This window comes from Penicillium manginii, assembly GCF_028828005.1.
Source record: "Penicillium manginii strain IBT 31320 chromosome Unknown utg000006l:1.0-4164085.0:1.0-4166146.0, whole genome shotgun sequence".
In the NCBI taxonomy this organism is placed as follows: domain Eukaryota; kingdom Fungi; phylum Ascomycota; class Eurotiomycetes; order Eurotiales; family Aspergillaceae; genus Penicillium; species Penicillium manginii.
This window is the reverse complement of record NW_026643107.1, coordinates 918,973-931,238: the sequence shown is the minus strand read 5'-3', so window position 1 is coordinate 931,238 and position 12,266 is coordinate 918,973. Positions and strand designations below refer to the sequence as shown.

General features: G+C 51.0%; 6 protein-coding genes across 6 annotated transcripts; 3 read left to right on the top strand and 3 right to left on the bottom strand.

The window, feature by feature from the left end:
• Positions 1 to 318: 318 nt before the first annotated feature.
• Positions 319 to 696, bottom strand: N7533_008704 (uncharacterized protein; the record flags this gene model as incomplete). The annotated part of the gene is made up of 1 exon (XM_057105354.1): positions 319 to 696. The coding sequence occupies one exon, from the start codon at positions 694 to 696 to the stop codon at positions 319 to 321; it is 378 nt and encodes a 125-aa protein (XP_056956803.1).
• A 75-nt stretch (positions 697 to 771) lies between these two features.
• Positions 772 to 2,126, bottom strand: N7533_008703 (uncharacterized protein; the record flags this gene model as incomplete). Its single annotated transcript, XM_057105353.1, has 2 exons — positions 772 to 1,241; positions 1,292 to 2,126. The coding sequence occupies 2 exons, from the start codon at positions 2,124 to 2,126 to the stop codon at positions 772 to 774; spliced, it is 1,305 nt and encodes a 434-aa protein (XP_056956802.1).
• Positions 2,127 to 3,016: 890 nt separating this feature from the next.
• N7533_008702 (histidinol-phosphate transaminase) lies at positions 3,017 to 4,445 on the top strand (the record flags this gene model as incomplete). The annotated part of the gene is made up of 3 exons (XM_057105352.1): positions 3,017 to 3,102; positions 3,152 to 3,322; positions 3,395 to 4,445. The coding sequence occupies 3 exons, from the start codon at positions 3,017 to 3,019 to the stop codon at positions 4,443 to 4,445; spliced, it is 1,308 nt and encodes a 435-aa protein (XP_056956801.1).
• Positions 4,446 to 5,680: 1,235 nt separating this feature from the next.
• N7533_008701 (putative integral membrane protein Pth11-like) lies at positions 5,681 to 7,346 on the top strand (the record flags this gene model as incomplete). Its single annotated transcript, XM_057105351.1, is given in 3 exon segments — positions 5,681 to 6,024; positions 6,088 to 6,794; positions 6,808 to 7,346. The coding sequence occupies 3 exon segments, from the start codon at positions 5,681 to 5,683 to the stop codon at positions 7,344 to 7,346; spliced, it is 1,590 nt and encodes a 529-aa protein (XP_056956800.1).
• A 945-nt stretch (positions 7,347 to 8,291) lies between these two features.
• Positions 8,292 to 9,282, bottom strand: N7533_008700 (DNA-directed RNA polymerase core subunit RPB5; the record flags this gene model as incomplete). The annotated part of the gene is made up of 3 exons (XM_057105350.1): positions 8,292 to 8,814; positions 9,002 to 9,084; positions 9,184 to 9,282. The coding sequence occupies 3 exons, from the start codon at positions 9,280 to 9,282 to the stop codon at positions 8,292 to 8,294; spliced, it is 705 nt and encodes a 234-aa protein (XP_056956799.1).
• Positions 9,283 to 9,557: 275 nt separating this feature from the next.
• On the top strand, positions 9,558 to 11,296 carry bfr1 (putative nuclear segregation protein (Bfr1); the record flags this gene model as incomplete). The annotated part of the gene is made up of 4 exons (XM_057105349.1): positions 9,558 to 9,668; positions 9,839 to 10,196; positions 10,235 to 11,013; positions 11,090 to 11,296. The coding sequence occupies 4 exons, from the start codon at positions 9,558 to 9,560 to the stop codon at positions 11,294 to 11,296; spliced, it is 1,455 nt and encodes a 484-aa protein (XP_056956798.1).
• Positions 11,297 to 12,266: the final 970 nt, after the last annotated feature.

Below are 12,266 nucleotides of genomic sequence, written 5' to 3'. Positions count from 1 at the left end.
TCAGCGCCTTTGCAGATTGTGGGGTCAAACAGCGTACTGAGAAATAGAACACCATCTTTGCATACAATCAGTACTTCCAATTATACACAGGCTGAATTATGTAGGCAAGAAGGCGGCAGGAGTAATGCTGAATGGATGAAGAGAGATGCCTACTAGGTAAGTGGGGGTATCAGATTTATGCGTAGTGGAAGAATTTGATTCAGAGGTTCAATTTTACCAACAAATAGTAGAGAGGAGGAAGAAAAAAGATCACTGCTAGAGCTCTGCCATCAAGTCTTCGGCCTTATTAAGGGTGATCCTTTGGCGTGAATTCTCTCACTAATTGTCAAACGGCCAGCAATGATCCCAGACACGTCGCTCATCCTCGGAACAGCCTAATTGAGCCATTAACTCTTCTTTTTTTTGTCTGAGAAGTGCTCTCGCAGCATCGTAACTATCGTGACGGACCATACCCCTATCTGGGCACAGATCGCCGAGTGAAACTTTCAAACTGCTCATCAACTCCATTCCTAGCTCTGTGTCAGCGGCATCTTGATCTATGGTGTTAGCTTCCTCGGAAGAAAAGTGAAACGGAAAAGATGGGTTTCCAGCTGCTCGAACGCCTGGAAGGTTGGACCATTCCTCTTCTAGGCCCTTGAGCAGCCATTGATACATTGCTTCACCATCCTCGGCGAGTTTCTGGACGAGTTGCATCATTTCAAAGGACTTTGTTTCTGTAAACTCCATTGCATGGTAAAGTGTGCGAGTATCACGGTATGTAAGCAGTTTGAATTAAGCGGACATTTCCATCAGGTAGTGGAGATTTTCTGCTTCCTTTTGAGCCTCTGGTGACATTTCGCTGAAATTCTCTGGCCACTTTGGCCGTTCACGAAGTTTGAGAGGTGGACCTTCATGGTCCAGGAAAAAGGGCTTCTGAACGTGGTCAAAAAGAGGGCGAAGATCGCTGGATTGCCAGTCAATAATACTCGATATTTCCCACGGCTTTTCAAGGTCGACGAAGATGTTTTGATAATGAAGGTCGTTGTGCCAAAGGAAGGATGCTGAGATTGACGGGTCAGTCGGTAGAAGATGATTGACCAGCTGAAGATAGTAATCCAATGCGGCCAGTTTCTTGGGTCGAGATCGAGTGTATGTGCGTGGCCCATAAAGGCCCACAGCCACTGGAGGAAGCTCAGCCATTTGCTGTATGCAAGAGATTTCTCGATAGCCGACTGCTCGCTTGTATTGCTCGACTGTGTCCCCTAGAAACGTTCTGTCAGCATGATGCAATTACATGTTGATTTCGACGTACATGGGCCACGATCAAATTTCACATTGATTCTTCCATCATCAAGCAGAGATCGGGCGTTGGAGGGTCCAACAGCGAAGCGAGGCTCTTCTACCCGAGAGCCGTCCCGTTTTGTGAGAAGACATGGTTGCGAGTGATCAAGATCATATGCGTAGTACAGGGATCCGTACCGAGAAAATCTGGTGGAGGCCCAGGCATTTTGAATCTTGCCGAGGCTTACAATAAGTTTGCATTTGGCCTCGATGCCCATCTTATCCCATACAACAGCAAGTGGGATTCCTCGGGCTACCTCCATGAGGATGAACTCGGCACCGATGGGGCTCTCACTTGCCCTGGAACTCCAAGCAAGGACTTTTGGTGCCGGAGTACCAAGGACGTTTCTAGCCTGGGAGTAAACAATGAGATCAGCATATAGGCTCAGAACGCTGGTCAGGGATCTTACAAAATCCATTGTGGCCACTTCACTTGCCGTCATGAAATGTGGCAGACCTGCATTTCGGGTGGGTACCTTGCCCACGACTTGGGAACCATCTTCCATCGTGAATATGAACGGCTTGCAGAACAAACCTTGACCCATTTGCTCGACATTCACGCATCTCGCTGCGCCGACAGACTGCGCAGCCAGCTTGGCCAGTTCATTCATGTCGAAAGGAACGTGTCGCATTGCCGTTTCATGCTCCTCATTGCACACCCATCTAGCGGCTGTGAATTTGAAGAACTCGGGACGGGAATTCCAATCAGTCGGGAGTGAAGTGCTACTGTGAGCTCTTCTCAACATGGAGACGAAACTCGGCAGTTTCCCTGCAATTCGGGATCTGGTGAAAAGGCGGGGCATCATGGTTGAAATATGAGAAATGGAAGTAGCGAGATTCAGCTAACAAAAAGAATCCATGATTCCACAAAATGATCGGGACTTGAACAGAATTGTCTGAACAATCTACTTCGGGAAGAGTGGGTGCCTTAGCGGGTACCTTAAGGTAGTCGCGTTCTGACTGGCCCATCACCGCCGTCACCGCCTCAGGCAGAATCATTAACATTCTCCTAGTATTAAATTAATTGGACCCCCTATTCACTCTCTGTAATATAGTGCTAAGGTCTAAAAAGTTCGAATGAAGTATATAGTAGCTAGTAAATTAACCACCGTAGCAGTATACCTACTAGTAATAGAAGCGTGATGATTTGATCTTTGTATGCCTTGATGCCTGAGGCAATCACGCGGCTCAGCTGACTCATCCATGTCAAGGTCTACTACATTGGAGGATGATTCGATTCGGGTTTGTGTCTATGTATTTATTTTATTTACTTAGTTACTAGCATGACCCCCTCCTTTTGTGTACCTAGGTACTAGATTCTCCAAATTTGAATGCATTGAGTTCTGGCTATACCCGTGGACTGCTGCTGCTATACTCCTAGTACCCAGCTGTGGATACTCATACCAGTTAGTATGACTGCAACTCCGATACATCGGCCCTTCGAGTCACACTATGTACTGAGTCATTCCTACTGGAATAGTCCCTTTACTGACTTTCTGGACTTCTAAAGAGAGAAGTGGCCCTCTTAGACCTTTTGTCGATTTCATTTTAAAATACCAACCGTCTTATCCACCCAATTGACGGTGACTCACTACATTGCGGTACAATAGAGAGCTTCCGCTTTCACTCCGATTCCCCGCCGAACCCCCACCAACTTTTGCTTCCCAACTCTCTGCCTTCCACTCCAACCACAACAATGGCTTCACGAACATCACCATTTGACCTGTCAAAATGCGCCAGGCCCAATATTCTGCAATTGCAGCCTTACCGATGCGCCAGAGAGTATGCCACCCACTCCCCGCAAGACGCCGCATTCCCGCTAATGAGTCAGTGACTACAAAGACGACGGGACGAACGTCCTCCTCGACGCCAATGAGAATGCCTACGGACCTGGATTGGCCTTGAACAGTGAAGGCGCATTACAGGCGTCTGAAACAGGCAATGCGACAGGTGCATCCAAGCCCGAAATCGACTTCCTGGGCTTGAACCGATACCCCGATCCGTGAGTGAACATCCCTCTTCCACACGGAGACTTGCTTGACGAGCTATTCTAATGCAATGCCGGTCCATGCAGTCACCAGATCGACCTCAAACAGCTCTTCTGCAACCTCCGTAATACCCACCACCACACACCCAAGACCCTCAAGCCCGAGAACCTCTTCGTCGGCGTCGGATCAGACGAGGCGATCGACGCCCTCCTCCGCTGCTTCTGCGTCCCAGGAAAGGACAAGATCCTCACCTGCCCACCGACATACGGAATGTACAGCGTGAGCGCACAGGTCAATGACGTCGAGATCGTCAAGGTGCCTCTAGACGCCACAAATGGCTTCCACCTCCAGCCCGAGAAGGTCAACGAGGCGCTCGCAGCCGACGCCTCCATCAAATTGGCCTACATCTGCTCACCGGGTAACCCAACCGCAAACCTCATCCGCAAAGAAGATATCCTCAAGGTGCTACAGCACCCAACATGGAACGGCGTCGTGGTCGTCGACGAAGCATACATCGACTTTGCCGAAGAAGGATCCAGTCTGGCCGAGTGGGTGACCGAGTGGCCGAACCTCGTCGTGATGCAAACGCTCAGCAAGGCCTTTGGTCTGGCGGGTATCCGACTCGGCGTTGCGTACAGCAGTCCCGAAATCACGCGGTTGTTGAACAGCCTGAAAGCGCCTTACAATATTTCCAGCCCCACCAGTGCGCTCGCCTCCGCCGCGCTGACAGCTCCCAATATGGCCGTGATGCGCCGTTTCCGCGGGCAGATCGTCGCTCAGCGCGAGCGGCTGATCAGCGAGTTGCCGCTGATCCCCGGCGTAGGCCGATTCCTGGGTGGCTCTGATGCGAACTTCTTACTGGTGGAGATTTTGGATGCTGAGGGGCGCCCGAGTAATGTTGCTGCGCTGGCGGCGTATGAGGCGATGGCGGAGAAGCGTGGGGTGGTGGTGCGGTTCCGTGGCAAGGAGTATGGGTGTGAGGGTTGTCTGCGTATCACTGTTGGTACGGAGGCCGAGGTCACTAAGTTCCTGCAGGAGCTGCGGCTGGTTCTGGCCGGGGTTCGTGCTGGAACTGGTGTTCAGTCGCTTCGTGACGAGGAGAAGCGGGAAGATGCGGCTGCTGCGGTGGTCGCATAGGAGATTGATATCGAATTGGAAATAGAGAATCTTTGGATGGTTTCTAGTATCATTCTATTGGAGATCAAAGATAGATGGAATAGAACAGCCTCGGGCTTAGGTCATATCCATGATGCCATTGCCCATCCCATGTGCTTAGCATAGTATGATGTCCATGGATGATATGCCAATAGTTACCTATCTAGGTAGCCTATTACTGGCATTCGTACTATACCTAGGTAGTGGACTACCCTAGTTTTACCATAGACCATACCGAGGTATGCTCTGTAAACCCCCCTTGTATTGTACATGGTAAGCTAATGCTAGTAGTGCAGCCCAGGAAGGAAACCGCCCACGTGCGAGAAGGACGAGAGCTCCCATGCAAGAAGCCCCTTCAATCCCTCAAGGCTCACTTCAATCTTGACCTCCACTCCTCCACTCCACTTAATATCGACGACCACTCCTCCTCCTAAGGGTTCGCCCTTAATCACGAGTTCATCTCGACCTCAAACCATCACTGGTCGGCACTGTAGCCCCCTGATTGCTCGGCGGCTCTGATTCGATGACACCTTCAAATCCCCCGCAAGTGAGGGCCAAAGCTCCCGGACTCCGGTGGCCCGCCCCAGTCACCGCTGCTCGAATGATATGCGACACATCGATACGGTCTATCGTCTTTATAACCGAAGCGTCAGCATTGGTGCAATGTTGAGCTCCTGGCACCTGCCAGATGGCAATGGTGATTGCTGACGCCAGCGGGTCCCAATTCCACTGCCCCATCGATAAACGAGTGGATTGTCACTGGCCATGCTCCAAAGTTGGGGGCCCGCCGTTATCATTGAGCTTTCTGACTTTCGGATCCTTGTTCGCTCACGGTGTGGCTCTTATGTGGCCTCCCGAGACCGACCGATGGCTGGATTTTGCCTTTACCAAGAATTTCCCTTCGTCCCCCCTCTCCGGGTTTCCCTGTCGTGATCTTTTGAATACTATACAAGCTCTCCCAACCACCATTTGACCCTCCATCTTGAGGGATACATACATACCGTGACTGTGAAATACTAGGACCATCGCTAGCGGCGACCTTCTCCTCTGATCGCCCCGAGGACCCTCTTTTCGACCCTCCCCCACACGGCTAGTCTCACGTGCGACATGTAAATCGCGCGCTCCAGCATCGCCAGCCTCCTGGGAGATTTGGATATTCTTCGACCGTTTTGCCCTCCTCTTTGGAGAAGGCCCTCTCCGGGCCGATGGCAACAAACATGACGGCCTCGCAAGGCCTTTACCCCCAGATTCCACCACAGTATGAGACCCGCGACCAAATAAACCCTACCTTGATGATGAGTTGGTGGGCCACGGCCTTCTCACTTGCCATAATCGTCGTCCGCCTTTGTGGTCGATATGTCCGCATTGAGAGATTCTTCCCCGAGGATAAGGTTATGATGATTAGTGTGATCCCATTAACCATCCGCATGGTCCTGATCCATTTTGTCCTTATCTGGGGCACCAACAATACCCAGATTGGACAGGTAACGAGAGAGGAAATATCGAGGAAGGAAATGGGGAGCAAATTGGTTCTGGCGGCTCGGATCTTTTATGCTATCTTGTGAGACACCTCTCATCAATAGACCAATGGCTCGGTGGTATAACGTTACTCACGCATCGATAGTATCTGGACGGCCAAGCTTACTGTTTGTGAATTTCTCAAACGTGTCACGGGAATCGTCACGCGCCGCTCCATCTCGATCTTCCTACGCTTCATTCATTTCTTCCTCATATCAACCCTGGTCGCCGTTATAATTGCGACACTAGCCGAATGCCAGCCTTTCGAACATTACTGGCAGGTGATTCCAGACCCGGGACCTAGCTGTCGGAGTGGATATGCCAACCTCATCACGATGGGTACATGCGATGTCATCACGGATCTACTTCTGATCGCCTTCCCCGTCCCGATCATTCTCATGGCTCAAATCCCACTCAAGCGTAAACTTGCTCTCACCATCCTATTTTGTCTCTCCCTGATCCTGGTCGCCATCACTTGTTACCGGGTTCCGTCGGTAATCAAACATTCCGGCTCGCAGCAATACCGCTCCCTGATTGCATCGTTCGAAATCCTTGCCGCCACAGCTGTCTCGAACATGGTTGTCATCGGTTCCTTCGTCCGGGATAGCGGTGTCAAGAAACTCAAGTATAAACGCGACCAAGGCTCTGCATCCGTCACCGAAAGCATGGATAATAGCACCGTGCGGCGTAATACCGTCATGCAGTCTCATTGGGGCAGCGACTCCGATCTTGCCGCCGGCATGGGAATAAAACTTGACCCCAAACTATACTCCTCTACCCCCGGAGGCAGCATACCAGTCTCCACCCCCCCCTGTGCCACTCCTAGTCGCCCGCACCGGCTCCATCGACCCATCCTGGTCCTTCAACCAAGGACGCTCCTCGGATGACCAGGCCTCGTCGCCAGACAGCCTTGACATCAAGGTTAGTCCACGCGAGTACATACAAACCAATCAATCACCACGAGAAAGAGCAACCACCTCATCATCAAACCTCTCATCCCGTCGCGTCTCTTTCTTCGACGTGGGCGGTCTTCTCAACCAAGAGGAGCCTCGAACCCAACCTACCTCTCGTCCTTTCACCGTCGTCTCATCCCACCCCTCGTCAACCAATCTGGAACCCCGGAGAAATCGACGTGGCAGTCGAGCCTTCCTCGAAGACCTCGGTGTTCTCACACCTCGCCCAATCTTAACCCCTGCGCAGAGAGCATATACTTCGCCCCCTGCGTCGGGTATTGTATTACACACTCTGCCGCCCTACCGAGTTTCCCCGTCGTCGTCTCCCTTGACGTCGACGTCGATGTCGAACTTCAAGATGTTGGGGGCCTCTTGTCCCGGAACAGGACGCCCCATTCATGATGCATACTAATTATCCCCATACACGATCGATGAACGACTCCATTTGCCTTGTCATAAACGCCCTATTCTTGATTCTGTTTCCATCTTTTGTTTCTTGGATTGCCTGTTGCATTTCTGTTGTTTTTGATTTCTCACGCCCTCATACCCCATTCGCGACGTTGTTTATTCTTACCCTGTATATCCCCCGCAATTTGTTTAGCGCCGGCGTCGGAGGTGTCTGAGTCCATCTGCGTATATTTGTCTATCGGTCCATCCAGGCGCAACGGCGAAGCTACACGAAGCTGCAGCGAGGATTGTTTTGCTATAGTTTATACTACCCGCTTGATTGCAGTGGTTTTGTACACCAACCATTATTTGCCTACCACTTACAACGAAGTCACGAGACCAAATGAACTTGAACTTGAACTTGAATAACTTGAACCTTATGAGAACGTTAAATATCGACATCCAATATATTGCCTCTAACTGAATTAGCGAAACAGAGATAGAGATTACTATGTGAAGAAAAAAATAGAGGAACAGTTCACATAATCAGATCAACCAGCTCCCCCGCCGCCTCGCCCCGTGGATGTTGGAGAAACTTCGCCTGTACGCCGTGCTGCCCATAATACAAGGGGGATCCAACTTTTTTTGTTTTGCGTTTGATGAGCAGAATGAGAACTCCGTGTCCGATCCGCGGCCCTTTCCCGGAGGTGCTGTTTGTTTGCGGTTCGGTGGGCTGGCGGGGAAGGACCGTATGGAAAGGACTGATGCGCAGATGGGTATGGTATGGTATGGTGTGGTGTGGTGTGGTGTAGTATGGTATGGTATGGACTCCACCGCCCACCTCTATAGGATCCATCTTGGAGCTAAAATGATGAACGGACAGAGAGAAATAAGAGGAGACCGACCGTGGAGATAAGGGGAAGTCAATGGGATTCCCCGTCCACAGTCTTTATCATTGGCCCCCCCTGCCTTAAATCACCCAGCGGTAACTGGCATACCGACCAGCTGTTTCGGACTTGCGGATAATCTTCACAACCTGTCCACGGCGCAGACCCAGATACCTAGAGACGGGATCGGAGACTTGCATGCGCGGCAGCTGCGACTCCTTCAGACGGTAGCGCTCCAGCAGACGGCCCTTCTCCTCGGGGCTGAGGAGGACGTGCTTGGGGACCAGCTCATGGCGCGTGATGTTGACCAGCAGATCCTGCTCCTGGAAGTGCTCGCAGATGTGGTTGGGCAGACTGGAGAGCAGGCGGACGGCGGAGGGGGAAATCGGGGTTTGCGTGATGAAGATTCCGGTGTGATAGTTGCTTTCGCCGACGATATGGTTGAAGGCGCGTACTTGCTTGGTTCCGACGCCTGAGGCGTCTGGGCAGAAGTCGACGTAGACGGTGCCGCAGTCCGGTGTGGGGTTAGGGTTCGACTTGGTTTTGAGAGTGTATTTCATTTCCATGGTTGTGGTGGGGCGGGCTTGGATTTTCATCTTGTTGCGGCTGGGTTGGAGGTTAGTTGAGGTTCTTTTTTTTTATTACATATCTTCGGTGCTGGTTTTGTTTTTGAAGGGCTTGCAAGGACCGACTGCGAAATCAAGATTGGAGAGCTGCATAAGCTCCCAGTCTGCCTTTCGCAGCGATTCCAGCCAATGCAAGCTTATCTTTGCAGGAGGTAGGGTGTTCGTACTCTGGGTATCCCATGGGGTCTGAGTATTTCTGGCGGAATTCGTCTAGTGAGATCGCGAGCTCATCGTCGGAGACTTCGTAGCCCTGTTGTAGCGGGGAAAAGAGGTTAGTTTAGATCTCTGGTGCAATTCTGATCCATGCGAAAACAATGAAGTCATATCCCCGTGCGATTGTCAAACTTACTCGGTCTGCCAGCATCTCATAGACAGTCCGGAAGGTGCGCCAAAGACGAGTGGTTTCCTTATCAGCCTCCTGGCTGTGCGCAGACACATCTCCGTCCATGATTGTCAGTGCAACTGCTCAAATTCAGAAAAGAGAAAGAAAGAAAGTGCTTGCGCCGAGCAGTGCAAGTGATAGCAAAAGTCAAGGTGAGGTTAAAGTGAAATCGAAAAATCGGCGGGAACTTTCTGCCGGGAAAGCGGAGAAACTGACCGAACCGTTGGATTTCCGGAACTTGTCTTGACGGCTTCCTTTCCCCTCGTGGGTTTCTCTCTTCTTTTCTCTCTCCTCTCTCCACTTTCTCTTCTTTTTTAATTGTTCCTTGTTCTCTGTTCGCAATGGCTTCCCCTGCCCCCGTGGCGGTTAAGCCCACCAAGCCCGATGAGGAGGCCTACAAGATTAGCCTCGCTCAAGCCGAGAAGGAGCACACTGCTGCTCAGGAGAAGCTGGTATGATTCATTGTTCTCTTTCCTTTTGATATTCGGGTCAATTATGACATTTGGACTTAATGAGACATTGCATTGCATTGTGTCCCGCCAATCTGTCCCTCCCGAGACGATCGCTGCTGCGACTCCACTGCTTTTTCTTGTTGTCCATAACTAACCACGTGCGCAAATAGAATCAAATCAAGTCCAAGTTGGACAACGCCAAGCCCAACAACCAGGACTCCCCCACCGTCAAGAAGCAGCAGGAACTCCGCGCTGAGTTGTCCTCCATCCGCCAAAAGCAGTCCGGGTTCAAGTCCTCCCGCTCCAGCATCCAGGAGAAGATCAATGCCATCGAATCCACCCTCAAGGCCCGCATTGCGGAGCAGAACAACTCTCGGGGCAAGATGGCCTTCAAGAACGTCGACGAGATCGACCGTGAGATCGCCAAGCTCGAGAAGCAGGTCGACTCCGGTACCCTCCGTCTGGTCGACGAGCGCAAGGCTCTCGGCGATATCTCCAACATGCGCAAGCAGCGCAAGGGTTTTGCCGGTTTGGAAGAGGCCCAGAAGAACATTGATGACTTGAAGGCTCAGATCTCTGCCTTGCGCAAGACCCTCGACAACCCCAGGCCAAGGCTCTCAGCGACAAGTACTCTGAGATCCAGAAGGAGCTCGACACCATCAAGGCCGAGCAGGATGGCGTCTACAAGAACCTGAACTCTCTCCGTGATGAGCGCACTAAGCTGCGCAACGACCAACAGGCCAAGTACGTCGCCATCAAGGAGATCAAGGACACCTACTACAAGGCCCGTCGTGCGTACAAGGAGTACGAGGATGAGGCTTGGCGCCAGCGCCGCGAGCGCCAGAAGCTCGAGCGCGACGCTTTCGAGCGTGAGAAGCGCAAGAAGGTCGCTGACAAGAAGCTTGAGGAGGCTTCTGCTCTTGCCTATGCTGATGAGATCCTGACTGCTCAAGGTCTGATCCGTCACTTCGACCCCGCTTATGACTTTGCCTCTCTGGGTCTTGATGACAAGAAGGTTGAGGAGAGCAAGTTCCGTGCTGGTGTTGGCCGTACCGTTGATGACTCTGCCCTGAAGGGTATGAAGGTCGTCCGCAAGGACGAGGAGGAGGACTACTTTGCTGGTACTGGTGGCAAGAAGGGCAAGAAGGGTAAGAAGGGCGGTGCTGCCGCTGCCGCTGGTGCCGAGCCTGCTGGCAAGTTCAACATGAACGTTGGTGTCATTGAGGACTTCGCCAAGGTCAAGATCGACCCTCCCATGAACCAGGCTGCTGTCCCTGCCTCTGTTGAGCAGCTGGCTGCTAAGATTACCGAGTGGAAGAAGAACCAGGCCAGCAAGACTGAGGAGGTGAGTTATTTGATTATCCGCACCCGCTGTCTCTGACGTGCTACATATGAAATATCGTTACTAACAACCCTCGCAGAACATCAAGAAGGCCAAGGAAGAGATCACCCGCCTGGAGGAGGAGGAGGCTAAGATCGAGGCCAACGGCCGTGCCACCGACGCTGCGAAGAAGCCCGCGCAGGCCAACGGTGCCCCCACCGCCGAGGCCGAGCTGGCCCAGGAGCAGGACGGTGCCGCCGATGCTGCCGATGAGCTGAAGAAGGCTTCGCTGGAGGACAAGGAATAAGTGGCTTCTTTTCATTTCATTTTCTTTGGGTTAATTGAAGTGTCGATGAGAGTGAAGTTGAGTGAGGTGTGCATTTCTCTGGCATTTTCCTACGTACATCTGAGCAGTCTAGCATTTGCCTAGCATTCTTATTGGTTTGATTTTTTATCTTGGCTCGTGTGCATTATAATTTGCGTTTATATATGGACAGTGTTACCAAAAGTCCGAATCGATACCTCCTTGCTGGTGAGATCTTTGTATATTTTCAGTGCTTGTAAAAATAATCCTATTGCTAAATTTAACTTCTCTCGTCTGATGCTGTCGTTGCTGGCTAGCTTTGGTGCAGCTTCCTAAAAGCCTTCTCATGGCCGTACTAGCAGCCCTAGAGTATACCCTCAATTTCCCGTCTTGGTTCCACTTTGCGCAAGGCCGCTTATGAGTATAGTCAGGAATCCATTCTCGTTGTGATACTTTATTAGAAGTAACAGCTAAGAATTTGCTTTGGAAGATGTTTTCAAATTTTCAAGGTTGTTGGAAAATAATTGCATATTGGACAGTGGGGTTATCGTCCTGATAATTACTAGTAAGTTTGACTCGCAATACTAGCCCTTGATGTGCCAAAGACCTCGGGGATGGACTGTGTTTTTTTGAAATATCAGGTTTCGGAAAAAAGGAGGCCGTGCCAATATTGCTTTTGGATCATACTGAAATTCAAGCAAAGAGAGTCGGGATAAAATGAGCACATCGAGATATCTGCCGATGGCTTGACAGGGCAGTTCGCACGCTAGAGATATACATTTTTGATTCAGCGTCTTAGGATATAATATTCCCCACAATCAGCCCTTCAAATTGGAATTTTCTTTCTAGAATAATATAAAAGACAGGACGTATCATTTAAGAAACAGGAATAAATCGGCGTCTTAGCAATTTTGGAGCTATAGCTCAAACTAAGGGATCTCGAATATTAATCGGTATACGAGGCCAGTCATCC